Below are 24944 nucleotides of genomic sequence, written 5' to 3' on the forward strand. Positions count from 1 at the left end.
CGCATGCGGCATGGTGCGGGAGCCCACGCCACGCGAGTGCGCCAGCAGCCGCGCGCGGGCGGCGCGCGCCTCTCCGTCCCTTCTCGCAGTGAGGGGGGCGCGACGGGGTCGATATTATCTCGTTTTTTGCATCACAGCACCACATATTCACCTCGAAACGTGCCGTCTGCACGTCTCGCGAGACACAGCACGCACACAGATTGAACGCCTTCTCAGAGATCAAAACAGACAACACCAAAGCAGACGCCCGTCACCCACGCACCAACACAGGCAAGCACGCCAAAAAAGAACGGTTCGCTCACTCGCGACGCATCCGACCATCTGCTGCTGGGGAAGTGCAGGGCGCGACCGGGCGTGCGGCAAAGGACGCAGGTGGCATCGCCGCGATTGCGGTTTCCGTTCTTGTTGCAAGCGACGCAGAGTGCAAGGTGTCCGCAGGGCTCCATCATTGTGTCGCCATGCTCTCGGAACATACGACACACACGCCGAGCCGTTCTGCCACGCCCACGCTCGTCTTGGCTGGCAAGCGCAGCGATCACCGCCTGCTGCTGCTGCTCATTTGGAAGGTCATCACACCCCCGGAGCAGCGACGTTTGGGACCAGCTCCTCGCGCTGCTCTTGCTGGAGCATCATCGCGATCATACCGTCGCTCGCCGTGCAGTCTGGCCAAGGCTCATGGACCGACTCATCCAGTTCCCAGCCGAGGACCCAGGATGATTCGGTGGACGTGACAACCGACCACTCGCTACATGACGCAGCATCGTCCACCGGAGCTGCCACGACGTCAGCCACAGTGGGCATGGACGACACATCACTAAGATCGCGCAGCCTCAATGTTGCGATCTCATCGAGTTGGTCATCATCGAATGAAGCTTCATCGTTATTCGCTGCACTTTTCTCGTCTCCGATGAAGTAGCCGACTCGTCGACAGTGATCGTCAAAGGCGCGGCAACTACTTGATTGCCACCCTGATGGTCGAAGCTCTTCCTTGAAGTGGTTTCGATGAACCCGAGCTCTTCCTTGCCGGACCCCACGGCGCGAGTTGCGGGATCCTGTCATCTCTGTGCTGCGCTTGTTGCTTGCGCTCGCCGGTGTCTCAGACGCGTCCGTCGAGCTCGGGGGGGGCGGGTCAGCTTCCTTGACCCCCAGGGGGGGTCCCCCAGAGGGGATCTCTTACAGAGGGGGGGGTCTCTGTGCCAAGGAGGGCTGCCGGCGGCAGCCCTCAGAGGGTACCCTCTGTGCCAAGGGGGGTCCGCCGGAGGCCCCTCAGAGGGCACCCTCTGGCCCTCTGAGAGCCCAAGGCCTGCTCTTCAGGACCCCGCCCCTTTGACCCCTCGTGGTAGGGTACGAGTCTTAGTGGTGGGAGTGGATCCTGTTGCTAAGAGCACCATTTACACACCCTCTGACCCCTCCAAGGAGGGCCGCCTAGGAGCCCGCTCAGAGGTACCCTCAGTGCCATGCTGCTCGCTGCGATGGCGAAGAACTCGTCTCGTCACACGCCAAGGGCTTACGCTCTGTCGAGACGTGAGGCGTATGCACCCAGGAGGGGAGGGCGCATGCGTAACGACGCTGCTAGAGATGCCTTTCGGGGCCCAGAGATAAAACTTCTGATGCCATGCGTGACCTAGTAGTGTCCCCAGCTATGGGCGTGTCCATGTTGGAGCCAGGTGTGGTGTGGACGCGAGAATAGCTCCGCCGTTCATGGAGGCAACCGATGCGAGTCGACTGGTGTGTGTCGTCGTGGTTTCGTATCAAGAATACTCACTCACACACGCTGTGAATAGTATTCCCTCCCTCCCTTTCCCCTCCTTGACTTGAGTTGCGTCACCAGCTGTCCCATCTCCTCATCTCTTTCCCGCCTGGGCGGGGCGGCGGCGGGCGGGCGGGCGGTGCGGAGCGGCGTGTGCGTGTGTATAGAAGGCGCTCTCAAAAGAAGAAAAATATCTTTTTTTGCCTTTGGCCGGAGAACAACCGGACATCCTTGCTCGTTTATCTGCCTCCAGCAAAGCATGTTGCGCTTCTTCCGACGCGAGCAGCTTCACATCGACCTCCAGCTGGTTGTCGTCGCAACCTTCATCGCGCTCTGGGTTGCCACCGAGAAGACCGGACCAAAGAACTGCGGTTGGCGCTTTGCGTCGGCGTGCTCCGCGTGTGGCGCTGACTATGAGTTCGAATGCTCGGGAAGCTGCAGCCTGCTTATGCAGAACGCGACGCCAGAACCGACAGCGCAATCGTGCTGTGGCGCGGTCGTGCTGAGTTCCGACCTTCTGTCCATGAAATCATCGCAGGGCAACGGTCTACGAGACAGACTCGGGGCATACAAGATGATTGGGACAGAATGTGGAGGACGAGCAGCCTACCAGCACTACTCGGAGTACCTGTTCTATCAGAATGAGAGTACGCAACCCGGCTGGCGCGTTTCGAAGGAGCTTTGTGGCCGCTCGTCCCTCATCAGGCAGAAGGACAGTCTTGACAGGTCGTGCCCGGAATACGTAGCAAATTGGGAATACCTCAATGGTGACGACTGGGAACTGGGAGAGGATCTCAGCGCTGAGTGTGCCCAACGTGCTCCGCCCAACAGCACATGCACGGAGCCAAACAGCGCCGGGCCGCCTGCAGCTTGGCTGGTCTGGATCGGTGCTCTGATCGGTGCTGCAGCACTTAGCTGCGGTGTGCGCGCCCTCTGTGCGTATGCACGGCGACGACGACAGATGCTCGCCCACGATTTCGATTCACCGCACAGCAGTACTGCTCCGGAGAAGCACTTCTCCCTTGTGATTGCGGTTGCCTCGCTGACGTTCATTCTGGTGTACTTTGTACAGAATCGCAGGACCGAAGAAGCTCGCAAACGTGAGCCCAAGGAGACGCACCCGAGCATTCTTGCGATGCAATGGGGATGCACGCTCGTGCTTGCTATTCAACTTGGATGGCTGTTTCATTGGCACGACACACTACTCAAGCTACGTCGGCAGCGACGGTCCTGTGCGTATGCGCTGTGCGTCATCTCCCTCCTCGTGTGGTATTTGGCGATACCTCTGCTGACGGCGATCATTAACACGGTGGTCATTGATGGGATCGACTCCGAGTGGACTGGCGGATACATCCTCCTTATCGTGCTCTTTCTAATCTTTTTACTCATACCCATAGCTTGCTGTGCTTGTCTTAATCGGCTCAAACTCCGCCACCTCGCGTCACTTGACGATCGTCTGGCAGAAAAGCTCGCTTCAGGTGCAATCCGGTTGCTCGATGCGGAGGTTTTGCGCAGCGGGGCACTCGAACGCATTGAGCGGCGGCAGGATTTCGACGCACTAGAAACAGCGGGGGAGCACCTCTTTGTGCAACCTGAAGAGGCTGTGCGAATGCTAAAGGCGAGACGGCGGCAGATCGGGTTTCTCACCTATGGTTGGCGCACCAGCGACCACCCCGACCCCGACGACAAGACGCTTCAGGCGGTGGTCAGCGCGCTCCGGAGCGAGGAGGGCGCGCACATCACTGCCGTCTTCTGGGACTGCCCTTGCCTGTGGCAGGGCCCACGTACGCCGGATCAAAATGCTGAGTTCAAGCAAGGGCTCGAGGTGATGGCGGATGGCTACGCCAGTCCACTCGGCGTCACCGTGCTCCGCCGCAAGCTCATTCCTCCGCTCCCAGAAGCGATGACGGGACGGGTCGTCCTCTTCGGCGTCGACGCCTCGCTCGCTGAGCAGCGCATTCGCGCTGCGCTCATCGGGTGGGGTCGCACCCTCACTGAGCTCTGGTTTGAGCTTGACCGCGCACCCCCGGGGGACGAGACTCCGCGCCAAACAGGGCGCTGGCACGCGCGGTTCGCGTCGCATGAACAGGCGGCGGAGGCGGTGGATGAGCTCCAGGAGCTGCCCGAGGGCGCAAATGGCGCTTGTCTGTGGTACAATGAGCGTGCGTACACCGACCGCGGCTGGTGTGTCTTCGAATCGTTTGTAAGCATGGAGGCGCTCATCCGCATCGAGGCGCACCCCCGATTGAAATCGCACCTGCGCTCAATGAAGCTGCCGCCAAAGCTCCTGGAGATTGATGGCGACCGACCCGTTCCGGTACAGCTAGAGCTCAACGAGACCGTCAAAGAAAGGGTCGAGCGCATGCGACTCGCTCTCACCACGGCCGCCTTCACAGGCAGGGCCGACCGGGCTATTGTCGTCAAGATGCTCGAGACTTACATCGACAAAATTACGGCAGCGATCTACCTCTCCGGCGAGGGCGGCGCAGCGCAGTACAGGGGCGAGTACAACTCTTCAGGCAACCGCGAGGGCCACGGCATCCTCCGCAGCGCAGAGGGCCGGTACGAGGGCGGGTTCGTCGCCGGCAAGAAGCATGGTCGTGGAGTGTTCGTGCGAAACGACAACAAATGGACATATGAGGGCGAGTGGGTCGAGGACTTGATGCATGGTCGTGGAGTGTTCGTGCGAAACGACACCAATTGGACATTGGAGGGCGAGTGGATCGGGGGGAAGAAGAACGGGCCGTTCATTTGCACGTGGATCTGCAATGAGGCCGTCGCAACTCCAGGTCCCATCCGCAAGATTGAAGCTTGCCGCTACCACGATGACCAACAATACGGCATTTCGGTCATCTGCACAGAGACCTTGGAGGGACGATCAATGCGTCGACAGTGGGACCTACCGTTCTGGCTGCAATTTCTTCCTTCTTCTCCGTTTGCGTGTTGCCTGCGTGTACTGCCCTCATCATGCCCAGATGCCATCGCCGCTGCAATCTGCATCCCAATCGATATGGGCCTGCGGTTAATCCTGTTCGCGTTTCTTGTGTCGCGGCTTGTGTTGGGCGTTCCCATCGGGGGCGCTGTCGTGGCGGTCCTCAACCGTTGCTGCGCAACGGTTAGTGATGAACGGGGACGTGACATTGCACGCAGAATCGGAGCAACCATGCCCGAAGATGTCGGAGGCGTTGAACTAGTTGTGGAGGCCGGCTCGTAGTGCGCGTGTGCATGGAATTGGGTCTCTTTTCTTCACACCTCTCTTGTTTTCCCAACAAAACAACCACAAACGCGTAAATTCCAATATATCCCGCCCCGGCCCTAAAGTACGGCTCCGGAGCAGGCGGACATCGCTTCCAGGGAGGGGGGCGCGCTTCTGCTCACACCACATGCTAGGGGGGGGGTCCGACCCCCCCCAGAGGCTTCACCACATGCTAAGGGGGGGGGGGTCCCGCCCCCCCCAGAGGCTTCACCACATGCTAGGGGGGGGGTCCCGGCCCTCCCAGCACCTTCACCACATGCTAGGGGGGGGGGTGGGGCGTGAGCAAAAACGCGCCCCCCTCCCTGGAAGCGATGTCCGCCTGCTCCGCGCGCCCCGGCGCGAATTTACCGCGAAAACGGAAAAGAACCGTCCACCCAGGGATGTTTTGACGAGAGTGCAAAACTGCCCGACGCTGAGCACTGGCTGTCAGGCTGTCATTCGTCAGGTGATCTGTCAGGCTGTCGGGCGCTGTGAGGTGTGAGATACCTCTGTCAGACCACGGACGGACAGTGGGGTGCACGTCGTGCACTGGGCCTGGCACTTTGAATCCATGAATGCCGCCATGGAGGCTGGCTGGGGCTCCTGCCCGTGTCCGGGCCGCGGGGGCGTGGCCCCAGATGCGAGGGTCGCCCCCCCCCCCCCCCCTCCCCCCTTGCCCAACCACTTTGTCTGTGTATTTTGAAAACTGCTCATAAACTGGTCGCACTTCAATACTGCGCGAGAGGATGCGGTTGTGTGAGGACGCCATCGCGCCGAAAAGAGGGCGTCCAACAGCAGCCGACCGGCCTCGGCGTCCCGAGCGTCGGCGAGTGCGCGGCTTACCTTGCGATCACCCTCGCGCGCCGTTCACCGCCCTCTGGAAGACACGCGCGCAGCGATTCCGAGCCAGCGATCACCTCGCGTGGTGGTAAAATTCTTTTTTTCGTCTGCTGGGACTAAAAATTCTTTTTTTGCTGTGAGCCCTTGTCGAGAGAGAGAATTCTTGATACGAAACCACGACGACACACACCAGTCGACTCGCATCGGTTGCCTCCATGAACGGCGGAGCTATTCTCGCGTCCACACCACACCTGGCTCCAACGTGGACACGCCCATAGCTGGGGACACTACTAGGTCACGCATGGCATCCAGAAGTTTTATCTCTGGGCCCCGAAAGGCATCTCTAGCAGCGTCGTTACACATGCGCCCTCCCCTCCTGGGCGCATGCGCCTCACGTCTCGACAGAGCATAAGCCCTTGGTGTGCCACGAGACGAGTTTTTCGCCATCGCCGCGAGCAGCAAGCCGCCCGCCGCAAACAGCCGGAGGCATCGCCGCAGCACTGTCTGCGCTGCGCTCCCGCACCCGTCGACGAAGCTCCCCCCGCGGAAGACCGCGCGTAGCGACGCCTTGTCGTTCGAGATGAGCGCGCTTGAAGCCCGCCCACCTACTGCCCCTGAGAGTTGGTTACCGAGTGGGATCAGCTCCCCCCCTTGGGATCGAAGCTTCCACGACCTCGCACCCAACACCACAGGCGGGATCAGAGAGAGACTCCGCACCGGACACCGCCCGGGCACAGACCCCCTACCCGTCGGACAATGCCTGGACCCCCCACAGAGCAGCCCACGCACAGGTCACGCATCGGCAGATTTGACACCTGGTTCAGGCGTCTCTCTCTCTCTCTCGAGCCCTTGTCGAATTTTTTTTCTCAGCCGGTTGAAGCGCCCCTGTGGCCGTCATGACCCGCGCCCCACTCGGTGCCGTCTCGTCCAACGGTGCGCACCAGCGCGCCGTGAGCGTCCCGTCGCGCTACGCCGCCCAGCCCAAGCCGACCGGCATGCCGACGCTGCGCTCTCAGCTCGAGACGGCGAGGAGCGAGTTGGAGTCAGTGCGGCGCGAGCTGGAGCGGTGCCGGGCACAGGAGAAGGCGGCGAGAGCCGATGCGGCGGTGGCGGAGACGGCAGCGGCGGCCCGCGCCGCAGAGGCGGCCGAGGCGGCGCGGGCAGAGGCGGAGGCGGCGGAGAGAGCAGACCGGGCGGTGGCGGAGCGGCGGCCGCTGCAGGCCGCGGTTGCGGAGGGGGAGGAGGCCGCCGCGGAGGGTCGCGTTGCGAGGGCGGCACTGGCGTCGGAGCTCGAGCTCGCCGACTCGCATCTTGAAGAGGCGCACCGGGCGGCGCAGGCGTGGTGCTCGCAGGCCTGCTCCCTCGGAGCGCAGCTGGGACCGCTGCCCGGCAAGCTGTCCGCACTCGAGGCGGCGCTCGCAGCAGAGCAGCGGCGGAGTGCGCAGCTCTCTTCCTCCCTCGACACGGCGCGAGACTCGATCGCGCAGCTGCGCGACGTGTCCTTACCCGCGCTCGCGCGAGACGTCGAGGCGCAGCGCGCGCGCGCCGACGCCGCCGATCGGCGGGCTGGGCTCGTGCGGCGGCGGCTCGCCGCGCGGGACGAGGCGCTGGGTGCGCAGGCGGCCGCGCTGGACCGGCTGGCGGCGGCGCTCGGGGAGGCGGAGGGGGAGGAGGGCCTCGCCGGGCTCGCGCGGCGTGCGCTCGGCTCGCTGAGCGGTTATGCCGTCGAGTCTGCTTCGGCGGCGGGCAGCCCGCGGCTGGATGCGGCGCAAGGCTGCCTCGTGCGGCTGTGTCGCGCGGCCGACTCGATGGCAGAATGGTTGCCTGCGTGCGCTGCGGCGCGTGGCCGAGAGGCGAGGCAGCTGGCCGAGCTGGCGCAGGCGGAGGCGGAGGAGGAGGAGCGCGCGGCAGGCGGCGCAGGCGAGTCGGCCTCGGGCGGGGGCGGGGGCGGCCTCTCGCCCGGCGCGTGGAGCGCGCGCAAGCCTCCTCGCCGCGCCGCGGGGGCGTCGCCCCTCCTGTTTTGAAGCAAGGGGCGAGGGGGGGGGGGGGGGCATAGCTGCCCTGACCTTATCAAGGTTGGGCGATTGCCGAATGCGTGCGGACTGGCGTATGTGAGAGAGAGTCAGATTTTAGAAAACCACAAGAAATCACGACTCTCACAGTGATTTGGGCTCGGCAGCTTGTCAGCCCTCAGCCGAAGCGGGGGCCGGTCCCGTAGCCTTCTCGTATGTGCATAAAAGAACAAACACAGGCGTGAACCGCGCCATCCGCCAAGCATTCGCTCTCCACCTGGCAACCCTGTCGCTGCACGTCTCGCGCGCGCGTGAACAGGGCTCCAGGCCCCAAATGACGTGTGAGTGTTAGATTTGTTTGGTATTGCTAAAAATCTCTCTCTAAAAGAAAGCAGCCGGGGAGCACTTGGAGCACTTGGAGTGCGGTCATTAACCTCACGCCCAGGACCGGGGAGCTGAGAAGCGCACCCAGTTGGCCGGACGCTCGGCATCGGGCTACGGGCTAGAGAGCCCTGACCCCTAAGAGCTAAGTAAGGGGGGGGGTGCGCGGTCGCAGGGCCATAACACGTCTCCGAGGGTTAGCCCCGCGTACCGGGTTTCCCCTTAACTGCAGGACGCTGCCCTCTTCCTCGACCGTGGGGGGGCGCGCGGTCGCAGGGCCATAACACGGGTCTCGGAGGGCGTACGGCAGCGCTCCGGGTTTCCCTCAGCGGCGGAATTTTTCCCTCGCGCTTCCTTGGGCCCCCCTAGCAGCAGACCGCACCCCCTCTACTCGGAGCTAAAGAATACTCTCCGAGGGTTGGCCCCGCGTACCAGGTTTCCCCTTAACTGCAAGGACGCCCCCTCTACTCGGAGTTAGTGATACGTGATACGGGAATACGGAGGAGAGCCCGGCGAAGGAGGGGGGGGCGGTGGGGGGGACGGCAGAGGAGAGGGCGGTGGCGGTGGAATCGGCGGGGGGGCGGCGGCGATGGAGGAGGAGGCGGAGGCGAGGGAGGAGGGCTCGATGGGAGGGGGGGGGGCGACGGCGGCAACGGGGAGGGGGGAGAGGATGGCGACGGGGAAGGAGATGGCAGCCGGGGCGGCGGCAGAGATGGTGGCGGCGGAGAGGAAGGTGGAGGCGAGGGGAGAGGGCCTGGTGGCGGAGGAGAGGGCGGCTGAGGAGAGGGTGGCGGTGGAGGGGGTGATTGAGGGGACGGCAGCGGTGACGTCGGTAGAGGAGACGGTGGCGGCGGAGAGGAAGGTGGGGGGGAGGGGGGGGGGCTTGGCGGGGGAGGAGGGGGCGGCGGAGGCGACGGGGAAGCCGGAGAGGATGGCGGTAGGGGGGCCGGCGGCGGGGAGGGCGGTGGCGGAGATGGTGGTGGCGGGGGGGGAGGCGAAGGTGAGGGCGGAAGGCTTGGTGGAGGCGGAGAGGGCGGCGAAGGAGGAGATGGTGATGGAGGGGGCGGCCAAGGGGAGGGCGGCGGCGGTGGAGGTGGTAGGGGGGACCGCGGCGGTAGGGAGGGGTCCGGGGGCGGGGGAGGTAGGTAGGGCGGAGGAGAGGGGGGCGGCAACGGCGGTGGAAGAGGCGAAGGGGGTGATGGCGCATCGGGCGGGGGCGGTGGGGACGGCAACGGAGTTGGTGATGGCGGAGGGGGAGGTGGAGGTAAGGGCGGGGGACTTGGTGGGGGCGGAGATGGCGGTGGCGGGGATGGTGGTGGCGGGGAGGGCAGTGGCCGGTGCGACGGCGGTAGCGCGGCCGGTGTCAGGGGCGGCGGAACCGGCGATGGCGATGGCGATGGCGGTGGCGGCCGAGGGGGAGGCGGGTACGGAGGGGACGGCGGGGACGGTGGCGGCGGAGAGGAAGGCGGAGGAGAGGGCAGATGGGTTGGCGGTCTTGGTGGAGGCGGCCAGGGAGGGGGTTGCAGAGGCGGCGGCAACGAAGGAGGTGGAGGAGAGGGGGGCGAGGGTGATGGTGAAGGTGGCGACGACGGCTGTGGAGAGGGAGGCGGCGGAGGAGGCGGGGGGCTTGGTGTCGGCGGCCACGGATGAGGTAGCGGCGGCAACGGCGAGGGAGGGGGTGGGGGAGGTAACGGCGGCGGGGGGGGGAGCGAGAGATGGGGTGGCGGAGGGGGCGGAGGCAGGCGAGGCGGCGGCGGGGGTTGGCACGGGGGCGGCAGAGATGGAGAGGGGGGAGGGGGGGGGAATGAGGGAGAAGGAGAGAAAGAAAGAGGAGGAGAGAGAGAGAGGGCTAGGATGGGGGGGGGGAGAGAGAGGGGGCAGGGGGGGGTTTGGAATGTCCGACTCCCGGGTGGAGACACTGCCCTTTGCGGGAGTCACGTGTCCCAAACGACCGGCAGTCGGTAATGAGGTTTGGTTGGTTGAGGAAGACGGCCCCCGGTTCCTGAAGCAGGGCAGAGATAAATAAAGGTTAGGGACGTCTCGGGCAGTTATCGCCGCGTTGAATCCCTCCGTCTGCAGAAGCGATCTCCCACCGTTATAGTAACCGGCGGTAATCGATAGCAAAGTTGGGCGCCGGAGAGCGACAAATCGCCCGCCCATGCCTCTCGATAGTTGAGCAGCGCCCGCGGTGCGCGCGCGCCGCGGCGTTGACCAACGACCGCGCCACTGAAGCCTCCCGCCCCGCGCGCGGCGCTCCGCATCGAGGCCGCCCACCGGCGCAGCAATCGCATTGCGCACAGTTGGGCGTCGCCCAGAATGCAGGGAAGGCCTTGGCGCTTATCGCCAGCCAGACTGACTCGGCCGCTGGCAGGCGGGCCGACTGCGCGCTCCGAGCACGCGGCCCGGCATCTTCACACAGGCCCGCCAGCCGCCGCGCAGCTCTGGAGAGGTAGCTGGCGTTGCGCTGCACTGCTTGAAGCTGCTGTTGAGCCTCGCCAACAATTGGAGCTGCCCCGCCCGCCGCCGTGAGCGCCGCGCCGTGGCCTCGTTCTCTGGAGAGCCCCAGCACCACCCCTCGCGGCCACTCGCACCGTTGCAGCAGCTCCGACCCCGCCACTCCGGCTTTTTCTGGGAGATTTCTTATTCTTTTTCGCGCGATGTGCCGGCACATTTCTTTTGTTGGGGTAAATTATTTTTAACGCGAGGTTGGCCAACCGTGAGAACAAAACGGAAACAGATCTGTTTCGAAACACCGCGGAACTCTGAATTCTTTTTCTCGCGATGTCCACCCCGCCGCGCCGCGCTCGCGCCGCCTCGCCTCCGCCGGCGCCACCGCCTCGCCTCACACACCGCCGCCCGCCCGTCTCCTCGACCTGCCCTCGGAGCTCCTCGAGCGCGTCCTCTCTCGCTGCGACAGCCCCCTCGACATCGCCCGTGTCGCAGCCGTCTCGCATCTCTTCCACGCCTCGCTTGCGGTGGAGGGCATCCGCTTGTGGGCGCAAGTGCGCGGCTTCGAGCTGCCGGCGCAGCCAGAGGGTGAGAGCTGCGCCGTGCGGTGGGTGTGCTTTGCGGCGTTTCGCGAGTCCAACGCGCCGGCGAGAGCGGCGGCAAGCCATTGGCACAGCGTTTTCATTGACGGCGAGGGGCGGCTCTCGTCGTGCGGCTCCGCGCCGACCTTCGACCCATCGGTACTCGGCCACGGTGAGGGCGTGCTGCGGCTCAACACGCCGACCCGCCTGCCGTCGATGCTGGGTGAGCGCGCCGTGAGCGTGTCGGCTAGAGACACCCACAGCCTCGCCCTCTTCGCCGACAGCACTGTCTGGAGCTGGGGCATTGGAGGCTACGGCCAGTTGGGCCACGGCGACCAGCAGAACCAGCTGCAGCCCAAGAAGATCGAGGCCTTGGCTGACCAGCGCGTCATCGCTGTGTCGGCTGGACGCGACCATAGCCTCGCCCTCACCGCCGACGGAGCCGTTTGGAGCTGGGGCCATGGAGCCTATGGCCGGCTGGGCCACGGCGACCAGCAGGCCCAGTGGCAGCCAAAAAAGGTTGAGGCCTTTGCTGGCCAGCGCGTCATTGCTTTGTCGGCGGGATACTTCCACAGCCTGGCCCTCACCGCCAACGGCAGCGTCTGGAGCTGGGGCTGGGGAGCCTTTGGCAAGCTGGGCCACGGCGACCAGCAGAACCAGCTGCTGCCCAAGAAGGTCGAGGCCTTGGCTGGTCAGCGCGCCGTCGCCGTGTCGGCGGGAGGCAACCACAGCCTCGTCATCACCGCCGACGGCGCCGTCTGGAGCTGGGGCTGGGGAGGCTTTGGCAAGCTGGGCCACGGCGACTTTCAGCAGCAGCTGCAGCCAAAGAAGATCGAGGCGTTGTCTGGCCAGCGCGTCGTCGCTGTGTCGGCTGGAGGCAACCGCAGCCTCGCAATCACCGCCGACGGCGCCGTCTGGAGCTGGGGCTTGGGAGCGTATGGCCAGCTGGGCCATGGCGACGAGGAGGACCAGTGGCAGCCAAAGAAGATCGAGGCCTTGGCTGGCCAGCGCGTCGTCTCCGTGTCGGCTGGAACATGGCACAGCCTTGCCCGCACCACGGATGGCGCTGTCTTTGCCTGGGGCAAGGGCGAGCACGGCTGCCTAGGCTACGGAGAGGACCTGTCAAACCAGCTGCTGCCCAAAAAGATCGAGGCGTGGGCGCAGGAATGAGGTCACGGTTGTGCCTGTGGCACGAGGGTGAGTTTCCGTTGCAGAGTCAAATAAATAAATAAATAAAAACGGACACCTCTCTACTGTGAGATGGGTAAAAAGGAACAGGTCCCCGCCCTTGCGATCTTTGTGCAGGGTTCTTTGTAGAGTCACCGGGGCGGGCAGCACAGTTTTTTTTTGTAAGCTGTCACACTCTAGCTACTAAAACTTAGATCCTCGTCTCCTCCTCAGTCATTGCCCAACGACAGCACGTTCGACTCCTGCTGCTCCGCCGCCGCCATGTCGGCCGCCTCGGCGCGCGCCGCCTTTTGCAGGTCCACCTTGCAGCGCAGCAGCTTGTTCAGGTCCCGGAAGAGCTGCATCTGCTCCTTGTTGGGTACGTGGTTTTCCTTGAGCGCCTATATCACAGAGGCCCGCGCCATGAAGAGACGCCACGCACGCCGCGGCTCCGTCCCCATCCCGCACCTTTTGCCGCTCGCGCAGCTCCCGCTGCTGTGCCTCCTGCTCCTTGATCCGCCGCTCGTACAGCTCGCGGTACGTCGTGACGACGGCGCCGTCGGGCATCGCGCGCCGGAGGGCGCGCCCCTCCTTCTCGTCCGCTATCCGCTGCAGCTTCACTCGCTCCATCGCCTACCCGCAAAGGATCGGGTGTCGAACACAAAACTGCATTACAAGCGATTTTCTGCGCGGCACGCAATCCCGCCGAGAGGGTGTCGTAGTAGTGGCAGGACGACTCCTCCTGCTGCGCCTCCTTCTCAGCCGAGTCGAGGTCCGCCTGTTTACAGATGATTTGGTGAGGGGACGCTCCCTCATCCCTCCTCCCCGCCCGAAGCCCGCCTGCAGCTTGGTGAGCTCGCTATCGAAGCCCGCCTATCCCCATCCTCACAGGTGAAAGGGCGCTTCGCCACTCTGGGGGGGTTGTCCAACCTCGCCTTGATGTTGTCGTACACGCCCTTCTTCTCGAGATACTCCGCCTAGCCAGGGCTGGGACGTGGGGACCGCCGCCTTCAAACAACTCCCCTCGGGGCGTTCTCGCACCTCGATCTCGCCGTGCTGTGCGCGCAGCGTGCGCAACGACTTGATCTGCGGCGCGAGGCGCGTCTTGTTGTCCTTGATCTGCCTGTTGATCTCCTCAACCACCTGCGAGATCTCCTCGAGCGTCTTGCCCTTGGCGCTGTCAACCTCCGCCTTGAGCTGCTCCGCCTGCCGCAGTTGCTCCTCCGTCTGCGCAAAGCCCGCCACGCCACGTTTGGCCTGGGCCGAAGAGAGGCGCCCGTGGGGACCCCGCAATTCCCTTCCCCCCCTCGGAGGGCCGGACTGAGGCGTCGAGGGCCCCACTCTTTCCTTCGCATAGCGGCCACTCTTCGGATCGCTGGTCGAGCGACCCGGGGGATGCCCCGCGCGCCTGACCCAGGCGCGAAAACAAATCTGCGAGGCGTGGCCGCTCATGCGGCCCGATGGGGAGGAACTGGGCGGACTACGGGGATCGGCTTCTTACACCATGGGAACGTCGTGGGAATTTGGGGTTCATCACACCTCTGATGCTGGCCGCTGCGCACGGCCATGCCGGCTGCGTGGAGGCGCTGGTGGAGGCCGACCCGCACGAGAGGCATCTGCTGCTGCGCACAGACAGCTCCCGCCCTTTGACCGCGCGCGACCTCGCGGGCATATACGGCCACCCCGCCATCGCGTCGCGGCTGGGCGGCGCCATGGAAGCGGCTGGCGAGGCTGGCGGCGGCGCCGCTCCTGCGCCATCTGTCACGAGGCCTTCCCCTCGCGGAGGGCTTTCTTCCGCCATCTGCAGGCATGCCGCTCGACGCCATGCTCGGCAGCAGGTGGCGACGAGTAGGCCCCGGCCACGCCTAGGGCCGGGTTTGTCTCACGGAGAAGCTGATGAGCATCAGCAGATTTGGGATCGTACTTATTAGCGGCTTCCCCAGACTCCACGCCCCATCGCCCCTCCACTGGACGCTCCACCCTCCACGCTCCACTCGCAGTGTCCAGCTCTCGCCACTTTTGCTGCTCTCTCTACACAGTCACACGCCCTACTGCGCGCTTGCCAGATATGCCTACTCCTTTGTTGTGGCCGGGTGTGAACCGGTAACCCCAAGCTCAAACCCGGCTCGAGGGGGCGCAAACCGAAAAATCAAATGTCCGACGAGTATCAAATTTGCGTATCAAATGTCAGTTCACAATTGGGCCCCCATGGAGGTCGCTCCTAGAGCCGTATGGCGCGCAATTCACGGGCTGCGTCGGGCGCGCCTTGCAGCGAGTAAAGCCGTAGGCGACCTGAATGTTGGACCCTGTGGGGTTGCGCGCCGCCTGCGTCGCAGCCTCCAGGCCCTCCATCACGAACATGGCGTTCTTGGCCCTGCGAGCCGCGGCCTTTGCCGCAAGTTGCTCCTTGGTGAGCTCCTTTTTCTTCGGCGCGGTTCGCTCGATGTACGAGCGCTCCGCCGCCTGCACACCGACTCGCGGTCGCCCGCGGAGCCTTCTCGTGCTTCAGGTCGACCTCGATGGTCGCGTAGCCAGGCTTTATCACCCTGACACAAGACGCACCGAACAACTTTGCGACACTCACTGCGTCCTCCAGTTGCGCGCGATCGGAGCGATTCCAGGGTCCGCTGCGCCTCCCCGGCAGCACGACGGTGGCCGGCGCTTGCCGCTTGCGCGCCAGCCCCGTCCGCCGGTTCCGCGGCCGCGGTCCCTGTCATAGAGCCGTAGCTACGCGCGCCATTACGGCTTAAGCGTTTAGGCGACGTGCCAAAAAAGATCAACCGACCTTGTCGTAATGCAGGAGGGAGATCGCGCGCTCGCCTTTGAGCGCGGCTGCCGTCTCGATTGGGTGGTCGGCGGCATCGCCAAAAGCTCTCACCAACCACCGTGGTCCATGCGGGACACCGACACGAGACCGCGACTCGAAACGAAGCACGACGCCAAATGTGTCAAGACAACGGGCAGGGCGCCAGGGGAGAAACCTCCCAGCGTACACGGGCGCCCAGCCGTTCCTTCGTGCCCCCCCTCGGGACTCCGCCCGGCGGCCAGCCTCTGTCACTGGCCAAAGGTCGAGCCGGCGCCTCGCACCACGGCGGCGGGCTTGAGCGACGGCTTGCTGTCGCGCGGCGAGGCGAAGCCCTCGTCGGCCAGCTTCATCATCATGTCCGAGTTGACGATCAGCAGCTGGTTCATCTCGCGGTCCCGCTCGGCGACGCGCGCGCGCAGCTCGTTGACCTCGAGGCGGAAGGGGGGGGGGGGGGGGGGCTACTTGTGAGTCCGGGCTCGGTAGCTGCAGTGGGCAGGGAGGAGGGCACAAATATGTCACCTCGAGGAAGAGCGCGAGCTGCTCCTCCTTGGCCTGCGAGAGGTCGCGCTGGCAGACGGCGAGCGCGTCGCGCAGCTCGGCGTTCTCCTCCTCGAGCAAGTCGAGCTCCTCCTCGTACTCGCCGCACTTCTCCTGGAGCTCGTAGTTCTCCTCCTCGAAGTCGTCCCGCTCCTGGATCGCCTCGTCCCGCTCCGCCCGCATCTCGTCCAGCTGCTCCTCGTCGCCGACCGACGAGTCGTCGAAGGGGATGCGGGTGGGGAAGCCGGCCTGCGAGACCCGCACCGCCTCGAGCACCGCACAGCAGCGGAGCTGCGCTAGCGCCACCGCGGGCCAGAGCACGAACGGGCCCCGCACTTCGTTGGGCTTGATGCACCTCACAAAGTGGCTCTGCGTGGCGCCGAGCGTGCCGACGAGCGAGGCAATGGACCCGCGGAACTGAGACCCCACCGACACGAACTGCGTCGCCTGCTTCTTGCCGCCGCCACCGATCCCGCCGCCCCCCCCGCCGCAGGCGCGGCGCGAGTGGCTCACTCTACGTGCGGGCCCCTCGTTCACGTTCGTGGCGGTGGGCTTGCCGGCCGCCGCCGCGCCGCCGTCGCCCGAAGGGGCCTGCTGCCGCCGCTGCTCCGCCGCCTCGGAGAAGAGCTGCGCTACAAAGGGCGAGGCCGAGGCGCGCATGGTCGACGGTAGCTCCGCGAAGAGTGCGTCCTTGTTCTTGGAGAGGAAGCCGGCCACCGAGTACGTGACGCGGCCTCCGAAGTGGCCAATCGTGAAGGCGCGGTCGGCGCCGATGCGGGGCGTGCCTGCGAAAGGGGCCCGAGACGGCTCAGAGACCAGTCCGAGAGGGCTCCGAGAAGGTTCCGAGGAGGCGATGCGCGGCGTGCCGTATGACGCATGCCCGTCGAAGGAAGAGTGCAGCGCGGCCGTCAGCGACGCGTCGGTCGCGCCCGCCTGCAGACACTGGTCATCGAGGACGGCGAGCACGGAGAGGGGCTTGCCTTCGAGCAGCGCGATGGTGGCCGCGTTGTCGGTGTACTCGACCCGGTCCACCGCGAGCCCCTCGCGCAGGTACTCTGCCTGCAGCAGCGTGATTGCCGCCGCAGTGAAGTGCGCCTGCAGGACATGTCTCGGACACGTCGTGGACGTGTCCTGGACGGTGATGGCCGCCGCAGTGAAGTGCGCCTGCAGCTTCTCGTTCGCGTAGTTGATCAGCAGCTGCTCGAAGCCGTTGGTGGCGAAGATCTCCGAGCCAAAGATGTCGAGGATGCCGATCCCTGCCGAGGAGGCCGCCGCCGCCCCGCGGCCACTTCCCTGCCCGACGGCGGCGAGAGAGCGGTTGAGGGCAAAGATGATGTGGTCGAAGAGGCGCTCGTACAGCGCCTTGGCGAGAGCGTCGCGCGAGGCGCGCGCCTCGGGCAGCTTCTTGCAGATGACCATCTCCTCGCCGCCGGCCGAGATGGTCCTCGAGTTGAGCGCCGTCAGCAGCTCCGCGTCGCCGCAGCCCAGCAGCCTCGCCGCAAGCCGTAGCGCCGCCACCGCCCCCTCCCCGTCGATCTCGAGCGAGCCAGGCGGCCCTGCGGGGGCGCCGGCGAGCGGCGGAGCGGCGGCGGCGCGGCCTCCCGCCACGCCTCCGCCCTTGCCCTCCTCCTCCGCGGGCTCGCGGAACTCGATGTCGCCTGTTCACAGCAGCAGGTGTGAAGAGACGCCGTTCACACCTCCTCCTCCGCCGGCTCGCGGAACTCGATGTCGCCAAGAGTGAGCACCGCAGCCACCACCGCCCACACCGCCTCGGCGGAGCCCGCGGCCGCGTCGCCGCCGCCGCCGTCGTAAATGGCGGTCAGCGCGGCGTTGGTCGCCTCGAACTCCGCCGCATCGTCCACGCCGTCGACGAGGAGGCAGCCTCCGGCACTCAGATAGCGGTACGTGCCCGCGCCGCGCAGCCCCAGCCGCACGGCGAGGTCTGCGGCGGGCGTGCCTGCCCTTGCGCGGCAGCAGGAGGCGAGCTGGTACGGCGCGTGGTACGACCGCTCGTCCGCCTCGGGCGAGACGACGCGCGACTTTTCGAGAAGGAAGCGAGAGATCGACCCGCCGGTCAGGGCGCCCGTCGGAGAGAAGCGAAGCTGCAGCAGCTTGCCGAAGCGGGACGAGTTGTGGTTGCGCGTGGTCTTTGCGTTCCCGAACGCCTCGAGCAGCACGTTGGACGCGTCGAGCTCCGCCTGCAGCACCTCGCCCACCTTGGTCGTGCCTCCTCCGCCACCCTTGCCCGCCGCGGACGCGGCAGAGATGAAGAAGGACAGGATGATCTTGGCGCTCTCCGTCTTCCCAGCGCCAGACTCGCCGTTGATCACGACCGACTGGGAGCGGCCGCGCGCCGCCATGTCGTAGTACGCCGCGCCCGCCACCTGGTACAGGTGCGGCGGCAGAGCAGGCCCGTCCCGCTCTGCGGCAGCGGCGGCCGCGGCGGCGGCGGACTGGTACGAGCGCATCGTCGCGGCGTCATAGAGGCCAGCGACCTTGGTGAAGGGGTTGATCGCGACGAGGACGGGCCCGGCGCGCGTGTAGATCGAGCGCGCCGCGTACCGCGCCATCACCACCCGCAGCAGCGAAGGCTCGTTGAGGTGAGACAGCGCGCCGACGTCATCCACGCCGTCGAGCGTCTCGGGGTTGGCCGGCACGAGGGCGGCGGGCTTGACCCAGACAGGCTTGGCGCCCACGTCGCCGCCCTCCACCAGGCTGACCAGCACCATGTCCGGCGACGGAGGAGCGGCGTCCTCTGGCCGGCGGCGCTGCACGACGCCGAGCGTGAAAGGAAGCGCCTCGTCGTCGTCCTCTGGCGGCGCTCCGGCGGGCGTCTCGCTGATTGGCACCCAGACGCGGGCGCCGGGAGCGGTCACGTCGCCGTCGGCGGCGACGGGAGCTGCCATTGGGGGAGGCTGGGGACAGGAAGAAAGCGGCGGTCGGCTGTGGACGCGCCGTGGCGGCGGCTAACTAACTTGGCTCTGCGCGTTCACAGCCTTGTTATCAAAGAGATATATTTCCAATTTCGTGCACAAAGAGCACAAAGGTGGCACCCTCGGCCAGCTGAAGCTCTCGACTCGTCGACCGAGCTCTGGACGATGCCGACCTCAAACCACCAGCGCCAGCAACGACGTGCCGCGGCTCGCCGCGCCGCTGTTGCGACCGACGACGTGCCCGACGCCGTCCCGCGGCCGAAAGGAAGAGGCCCGCGCAACCACTTCTGGGACCCGCGGCCGCCGGGCGTGCGGCGGCACAACGAGTCGAACGAACCGAACCAGCGCAGAGCGGCGCGTCTCGCGAGCGCCCGCGGCCGCCACGCCGACGCCGTCCGCGGCCGACGGTGGTCGCGAATCAACGCGGCGCGGTGCAACGAGGCCAAGTCCTTCCAGGCTCCCGCCAGCAGCGCCTCGTGGCGTGGGCTGCACGGCCCTTCGAGACGGCCCGGGGGGCGGTGAGAGACCTCTCCCGCCGGCATGGCGCACTATATCACCCGTAGAGGCCTCTCTATAGTCGCCTTTTGGCACCTCCTCTCTCCACGCCGCCGATTAGACCTCGCCGCATCGCATCGCCCCCTTCCCTGCCCCGTCGCCCTCCTGAGCTCTCCCTCCTTCGCTCCAGCCATGCACAGGACGGCTGGACCATTGGCCCGCGTGCCAGGCGTCCGGGACGGCCGGGTATCGGCTCCGTACTTTGAGCCCTCTTGGGCCACCCTCGCGTCCACCGGCCGGCAGAGCACCGCTTGGGCGACTCAGACGGCCCGCCCGACCAGCGCGTTCGATCGTGCCGCCCCCACAGCGTCAGTGGCGTGCGTGGGGTGGCAGGCGGCGTCCGCGCAGCCCCTCGTGGGGGTGCCCACCGCTCTCCTCTCACCCCTCCCCCCCGCCCGTGGCACCCCACACACTCGTCCCTCCTCAGGGGCGCAAGGCGGCATGGCACGTTCAGCGCTTGCCTCGGCCCACCTCGCCTTCACGCCGCCACCGCGACCAAGGAGGTGGCCTCGGCGGCCCAGATGAAGCCCGTGCGGCTCGTTTGGGAGCCGCATGCCGTCCCTCTCTCGCCGGCGCTGCTCACCACGCCCAAGCCTACGCCGAGGAACCCGTCGCGCCCGTCGCTCACGAGCTGGTGGCTCGCATCGCGCCCTGCCCACGATCAAATTCGAGACGACCAACATCCGACCACAAAAAAGGTCCGCGCGTGCTGCGCGGGCCGGCGAGCGACTAGCGAGCCAACCTGCTAGTGAGAAGAAAATACGTCCACTGGCGCTGTGCGCTGGTCTGTGAGAGGTTGTTCACACTTTGGTTTTGTCTAGGCATCCTTCTTTTTTTTGAGCGCCTTCGTTGTTAATAAGAAAATGGATGGGCTCCTTGTCGCCGCAAAAGAACCAACTCTCTATCGCACAACATAGGCACTTACCAGATCTTCACGCGAGCTGCACGCCTCGGGTCGCCCTCTCGCCGCCGCCCCGCCCAAGCTCCCGCCGTGACCTCAATCCCGCGACCACGCCTCGATCTTCTTGGGCAGTAGCTGGTTCGACAGGTCCTCTCCGTGGCCTAGGCAGCCGTGCTCGCCCTTGCCCCAGGCAAAGACAGCGCCATCCGTGGTGCGGGCAAGGCTGTGCCATGTTCCAGCCGACACGGAGTTGACGCGCTGGCCAGCCAAGGCCTCGATCTTCTTTGGCAGCAGCTGGCGCTGCTCGTTGCCGTGGCCCAGCTGGGCGAAACCTCCCCCGCCCCAGCTCCAGATGGCTCCGTCAGCGGTGATTGCCAGACTGTGCTGCCACCCAGCCGACACAGCGATCACGCGCCGCCCCGCCAAGGCCTCGATCTTCTTCGGCAGCAGCTGGTTTTGCTCGTCGCCGTGGCCTAACCGGCCCTGGCCTCCATTGCCCCAGCTCCAGACGGCACCGTCGGCGGTGACGGCGACGCTGTGGGATGCTCCTGCCGACACAGCGACGACGCGCCTGCCAGCCAAGGCCTCGACCTCCTTGGGCAGCAGCTGGCTGTACTGGTCGCCGTGGCCCAACTGGCCTTCGTCTCCGTCGCCCCAGCTCCAGACAGCGCCAGCGACGGTGAGGGCGAGGCTGTGGTTGTCTCCTGCCGACACAGCGACGACGCGCCTGCCAGCCAAGGCCTCGACCTCCTTGGGCAGCAGCTGGCTGTACTGGTCGCCGTGGCCCAACTGGCCTTCGTCTCCGTCGCCCCAGCTCCAGACAGCGCCAGCGGCGGTGAGGGCGAGGCTGTGGCTGCCTCCAGCCGACACAGCGAAGACGCGCTGGCCAGCCAAGGCCTCGATCTTCTTGGGCAGCCACTCGGTCAGCGCGTCGCCGTGGCCCAACTGGCCTCCCTCGCCCCAGCTCCAGACAGCGCCGTTGGCGGCGAGGGCGAGGTTGTGCCATGTTCCAGCCGACACACTCACAGCGCGCTCAACGCCCAGCGTCGAAGGGAGGCGGGTCGGCGTGTTGAGCCGCGTCACACCCTCGCCGTGCCCGAGTAGTCCCGGCTGCCAGCTGTTAGCCTTGCCGCACGACGAGAGCCGCCCCTCGCCGTCGATGAAGAGGCTGTGAGTTTGTCTGCCTGCCGCCGCCCTCACCGGCGGGTTGGACTCGCACAGCAGCGCCGAATAGCACAGCCACCGCACGGCGCAGCCCTCGCCCTCTGGCAGCGCCGGCAGCTCGTAGCCGCGCTCTTGCGCCCACAAGCGGATGGCCTCCACCGCAAGCGAGGCGTGGAAGAGCAGCGAGACGGCCGCGACGCGAGCGATGTCGGCGGGGTCGCAGCGAGAGAGGACGCGCTCGAGGAGCTCCGTGGGGAGGTCGAGGAGGCGGGCGGGCGGCGGCGTGTCTGGATAGGGGGTTGCGGTGGCGGCGGTGGCGAGGCGGCGCGAGCGGCGGCGCGGCGGGGCAGACATCGCGAGAAAAAGAATTTCGTCGGCGCAGAACAGCCTCGCGAGCTTGGAAAACAAGAGAAAACGCATTTCGCCTCTTTCCACTCGACCCTGGCCTCTCGCTCGCTGCAACATTGCCACCGCCATGGCCCTCGTGGCCGCTGCCCTCGCTCGCCTGCCCGCCTCCGCCGCAGCGCTCTCGCTTCCGGCGGCGTCCGCGGCGCGCGCACCCGTCGCGTACCGCTGCCCATCGTGCGGCGACCCGCTCCTCCCGACCTCCTCCGGCTCCCTCCGCTGCTGCAATGGGCACTCGGTCGACGCGGCGCGCGAGGGCCACCACCACCTTCTTCGGCGGCCGCTCTCTTCAAAGGTGGCCGAGGAGGCGGACCAGGTCGCGCGAGCCGCCAGAGCTTTCCACGACGGCGGCAGCTTTGACGCGGCCGCCGACGCAATCGCGGCCGAGGTGGTGCGAGCGCTCCTCGACGGCCCGCAGCCCGCCGCGGGGCGGGGCGCACGGTGCGAACTGCTCGCCGCTGGCTGCGGCGATGGCCTCATCCTCCGCCGCATCGAGAGAGCGTTGCGGCAGAGAGGGAGCGATTTGGGCGGCGGCGGCGGCGACGGCAGCAGCAGCTGCGGCGGCGACGGCGGCGGCGGCGGCGGCGACGGCGTGTGCAGCCCGGCGGTTGGATTGTGGGGCGTGGACACCGCCAAGCGGGCGGTCAAGGCCGCGGCGAAGCGGCAGCCCTCCGCGCGCTTCGCCGTCGCGTCGCCGCACGCCCTTCCCTTCTCCGATGGCTGCTTCGACCTGGCGGCTGCCCTCGGCCTGCGCCGGCGGAGCCTGAGGGCGTGAACGGCGCCTCTCCACCCGAATGGCTGCGAACAGGTGCTGTCTGCCTTTGCGCCGGCGCGGATGGGAGAGGCGTCGCTCACCGGTTCATGACTTGGCTCGCTGAGGGCGGAGGAGTGTCGAGATGACTAGGCGCCGCGGGACGAGATGTGCCGCTCGCTCGAGCTGCGCGAGACGGTACGCGAGATCGGTCGAGATTAGGCGCCGCGGGACGAGATGTGCCGCTCGCTCGAGCTGCGCGAGACGGTACGCGAGATCGGTCGAGATTAGGCGCCGTGGGACGAGATGTGCCGTGTGCTGCGGCCGGGCGGCGCCGTCGTCGTGTCGCGCGGAGGCGCCGCGCCATCAGAGGGAGCTGCGCCAGCTCCGTTCATGAATGTGGATGCCGAGATGGTGCCTGTGGATCAGGTGCCGCGCCATCGGAGCTGCGCCTACGTCCGTTGAGGAAGGACTGACGGCCAGGTGGTGGACGGGTCAGGTCCGCGCCATCTGCGAGAGCTGCGTGCGCTGGCGGGCGCACCGGTCTACTCGGAGCCCAAGCAGGTGAAAGCCAGTCTTTACCCACGCACGCACGCACGCACGCACACGCGTGCGCGCGCACACACACACACGCACACACACGCACACATGCACACAACACCGCTCTCCCACGCACTGGGCCTCGCACTTTCAATGCGCGGCTCCTGTCTTCAGACCGGGGGGGGGGGGGGGTTGCTGGTGCCCCGCCGCCCTCGTGCGCGTGCGGAGACGGTGCGGCCAACGCCCCCTCCCCTCAGGTCTCCGCCCAACGTCCCCTTCCCCTCAGGTCTCCGCCGGCCAGGGCGAAAAGTACACCCGCCTCGAGCTGCAGAGGAGGTACCGCGGAGACGCGCTCGAGGCGCTCTGCGGGATGACGCCATTCTGCCGCAAGGCGCCGCGCGAGCGCAAGGCCGCGCTGCGCCGCGCCGCCGCCGCCGACGCCGCCGCCGATGCCGCCGGTGGCGGCGCCGGTGGCGGCGCCGATGGCGGCGGCGGGCTGGACGTCACTTTGGACGTGATCACATCGACGCATCGGGTGTGGCTGGGCACGGGGGGCTTTGCGGAGTGTCCGGAGGCGCTGTACTGAGCACATGCCTGTTGCGCTAGCTACTAAATGTATGATCTCATCACATAAGACGGGCGCCCAGGGCGAAAAAAAAGGTGGCAGAACGAACGAGAAGACCCATTCTGACCCAATACCCGGCTAGTTCGAGGCGGCGCGATACGAGGGCGCGATACGAGTATACAGAGAGCGGCAAAGCGGACAAGCGAGTTTCTGAGCCACCCGCCTGTTCGCCTTCGACGCCTCACGTGTTGAGGTTGCTAAACACAGACGGCGGCGGTGGCGGGCCACTGGCGGCGCCGGCAAAGAAGTAGTAGTAGATGAGCGGGCCCACGGCAACCAGCATGAGCATGATCCCTCCCGCCACATCAGTCGCCTCGCGCTCCTCTGGCGTCGCCTCGCGTGCCTTGGCCTTGCTGTACCGAAGATACGTGTCTGCCGTGTCGACCAGACCACCAAGGCCCTTTCTCGGCGGCGCCGGCTTTGCGGTGGCCCTCTCCCTTCCGTCGCGCTCGCGCGAGGACTTCTTCGCCATGATATGTGTCGCGCGTCCGACTCGACTGGGCTGCTTGCCGATCGTGGAGGGCGAACGACGGCAAATTAGGCGCGGGGCGTGCGGCTAGCTTGGGCTTGAAAAGAGAAATAAGACGGGGAAATTCGCCAACCGTAGTAGGTGGCGGGACGGTTGTGGAGCGAAGTGGCAGTAGCCAGCCTCAAGCATCGATGGGATAATAAGATGAGATTACCAGACGAGAACGGGGGGAAGGACAGGCGGGCGACATTTGACGACGTCGGGGATTACAATGTGACGACCAAAACGATCTTGGGGGCCAGGGTGAGACAACAGGTCGGGGTGCCACATGGGGCACACCACAGGCGTATTCTAGAGGGGGAAAAGAAACGGGGAATGAGGGGCCCCGCCACGAGAAGTGCGTTCTGGGGCTGAGCCCTGGCTGTCAGGCTGTCAGGTGCTGTCAGGTGATCTGTCGGGCTGTCGGGCAGCTGTCAGGCAGCTGTCAGGTGCCTCTGTCAGACCAGCTGTCAGGTGCTGTCAGTGCTGTCGGGTGCTGTCGGGTGCATGTCTGACAGGCGAGGGGTTCTGTAGCTGTCCGGTGCTGTCGGAGCTGTCGGGTGTTGCTGTCAGACGCTGTCGGAGCTGTCAGAGCTGTCAGGCTGCTGCTGCTGTCAGACGGTGGGCTGTTGCTGTCAGGTGCTGTCAGGTGGTGCTGTCGGGGTGCTGTCAGGCTGTGACACACACCAGCCACACTTATGACACTATCAAGAGGAGACCAGCAGGACTCTACTACACATACATACTCTAGCCTTCTACTCTGCCGCGGTTCCCACCATCTTTTTCATGTTGGACGTCACCATCT

At 66.2% G+C, this 24944-nt stretch overlaps 7 protein-coding genes across 7 annotated transcripts; 4 read left to right on the forward strand and 3 right to left on the reverse strand.

Annotated features, from left to right (window-relative positions):
* Positions 1 to 105: 105 nt before the first annotated feature.
* On the reverse strand, positions 106 to 1088 carry EMIHUDRAFT_432232 (hypothetical protein). Its single transcript, XM_005770326.1, has one exon. The coding sequence runs from the start codon at positions 1057 to 1059 to the stop codon at positions 571 to 573; it is 489 nt and encodes a 162-aa protein (XP_005770383.1). The 5' UTR covers positions 1060 to 1088; the 3' UTR covers positions 106 to 570.
* An 891-nt stretch (positions 1089 to 1979) lies between these two features.
* On the forward strand, positions 1980 to 5048 carry EMIHUDRAFT_461276 (hypothetical protein). Its single transcript, XM_005770327.1, has 3 exons — positions 1980 to 2850; positions 3229 to 4539; positions 4901 to 5048. Exons 1-3 carry the CDS (start codon positions 2010 to 2012, stop codon positions 4942 to 4944), a joined length of 2196 nt encoding a protein of 731 aa, XP_005770384.1. The 5' UTR covers positions 1980 to 2009; the 3' UTR covers positions 4945 to 5048.
* A 1673-nt stretch (positions 5049 to 6721) lies between these two features.
* EMIHUDRAFT_95798 (hypothetical protein) lies at positions 6722 to 7849 on the forward strand (the record flags this gene model as incomplete). The annotated part of the gene is made up of 1 exon (XM_005770328.1): positions 6722 to 7849. One exon carries the CDS (start codon positions 6722 to 6724, stop codon positions 7847 to 7849), a length of 1128 nt encoding a protein of 375 aa, XP_005770385.1.
* Positions 7850 to 12644: 4795 nt separating this feature from the next.
* On the reverse strand, positions 12645 to 13866 carry EMIHUDRAFT_195949 (hypothetical protein; the record flags this gene model as incomplete). Its single annotated transcript, XM_005770329.1, has 6 exons — positions 12645 to 12815; positions 12883 to 13047; positions 13201 to 13273; positions 13345 to 13391; positions 13456 to 13671; positions 13756 to 13866. The coding sequence occupies 6 exons, from the start codon at positions 13864 to 13866 to the stop codon at positions 12645 to 12647; spliced, it is 783 nt and encodes a 260-aa protein (XP_005770386.1).
* A 2107-nt stretch (positions 13867 to 15973) lies between these two features.
* EMIHUDRAFT_61636 (hypothetical protein) lies at positions 15974 to 18486 on the reverse strand (the record flags this gene model as incomplete). Its single annotated transcript, XM_005770330.1, has 4 exons — positions 15974 to 16195; positions 16295 to 16816; positions 16895 to 17281; positions 17455 to 18486. Coding segments are annotated over 4 exons (2163 nt in total), but the record flags the coding sequence as incomplete, so codon positions are not given.
* Positions 18487 to 19183: 697 nt separating this feature from the next.
* On the forward strand, positions 19184 to 19995 carry EMIHUDRAFT_349778 (hypothetical protein; the record flags this gene model as incomplete). The annotated part of the gene is made up of 2 exons (XM_005770331.1): positions 19184 to 19605; positions 19673 to 19995. A coding segment is annotated over one exon (210 nt), but the record flags the coding sequence as incomplete, so codon positions are not given.
* A 1790-nt stretch (positions 19996 to 21785) lies between these two features.
* EMIHUDRAFT_95800 (hypothetical protein) lies at positions 21786 to 23592 on the forward strand (the record flags this gene model as incomplete). The annotated part of the gene is made up of 4 exons (XM_005770332.1): positions 21786 to 22358; positions 22524 to 22572; positions 22966 to 23030; positions 23293 to 23592. The coding sequence occupies 4 exons, from the start codon at positions 21786 to 21788 to the stop codon at positions 23590 to 23592; spliced, it is 987 nt and encodes a 328-aa protein (XP_005770389.1).
* Between the last annotated feature and the right edge of the window lie 1352 nt (positions 23593 to 24944).

Source organism: Emiliania huxleyi (assembly GCF_000372725.1).
Source record: "Emiliania huxleyi CCMP1516 unplaced genomic scaffold EMIHUscaffold_4, whole genome shotgun sequence".
NCBI classification, from domain to species: Eukaryota; Haptophyta; order Isochrysidales; family Noelaerhabdaceae; genus Emiliania; species Emiliania huxleyi.

Coding starts and splice junctions, on each gene's coding strand:
- EMIHUDRAFT_432232 (XM_005770326.1), bottom strand. CDS start 1,059: ATGACAGGATCCCGCAACTCGCGCCGTGGGGTCCGGCAAGGAAGAGCT.
- EMIHUDRAFT_461276 (XM_005770327.1), top strand. CDS start 2,010: ATGTTGCGCTTCTTCCGACGCGAGCAGCTTCACATCGACCTCCAGCTG. Junction 2,851..3,228: donor GACCGAAGAAGCTCGCAAAC/GTGAGCCCAAGG, acceptor AGCTCGCTTCAG/GTGCAATCCGGTTGCTCGAT. Junction 4,540..4,900: donor TGAGGCCGTCGCAACTCCAG/GTCCCATCCGCA, acceptor CATTGCACGCAG/AATCGGAGCAACCATGCCCG.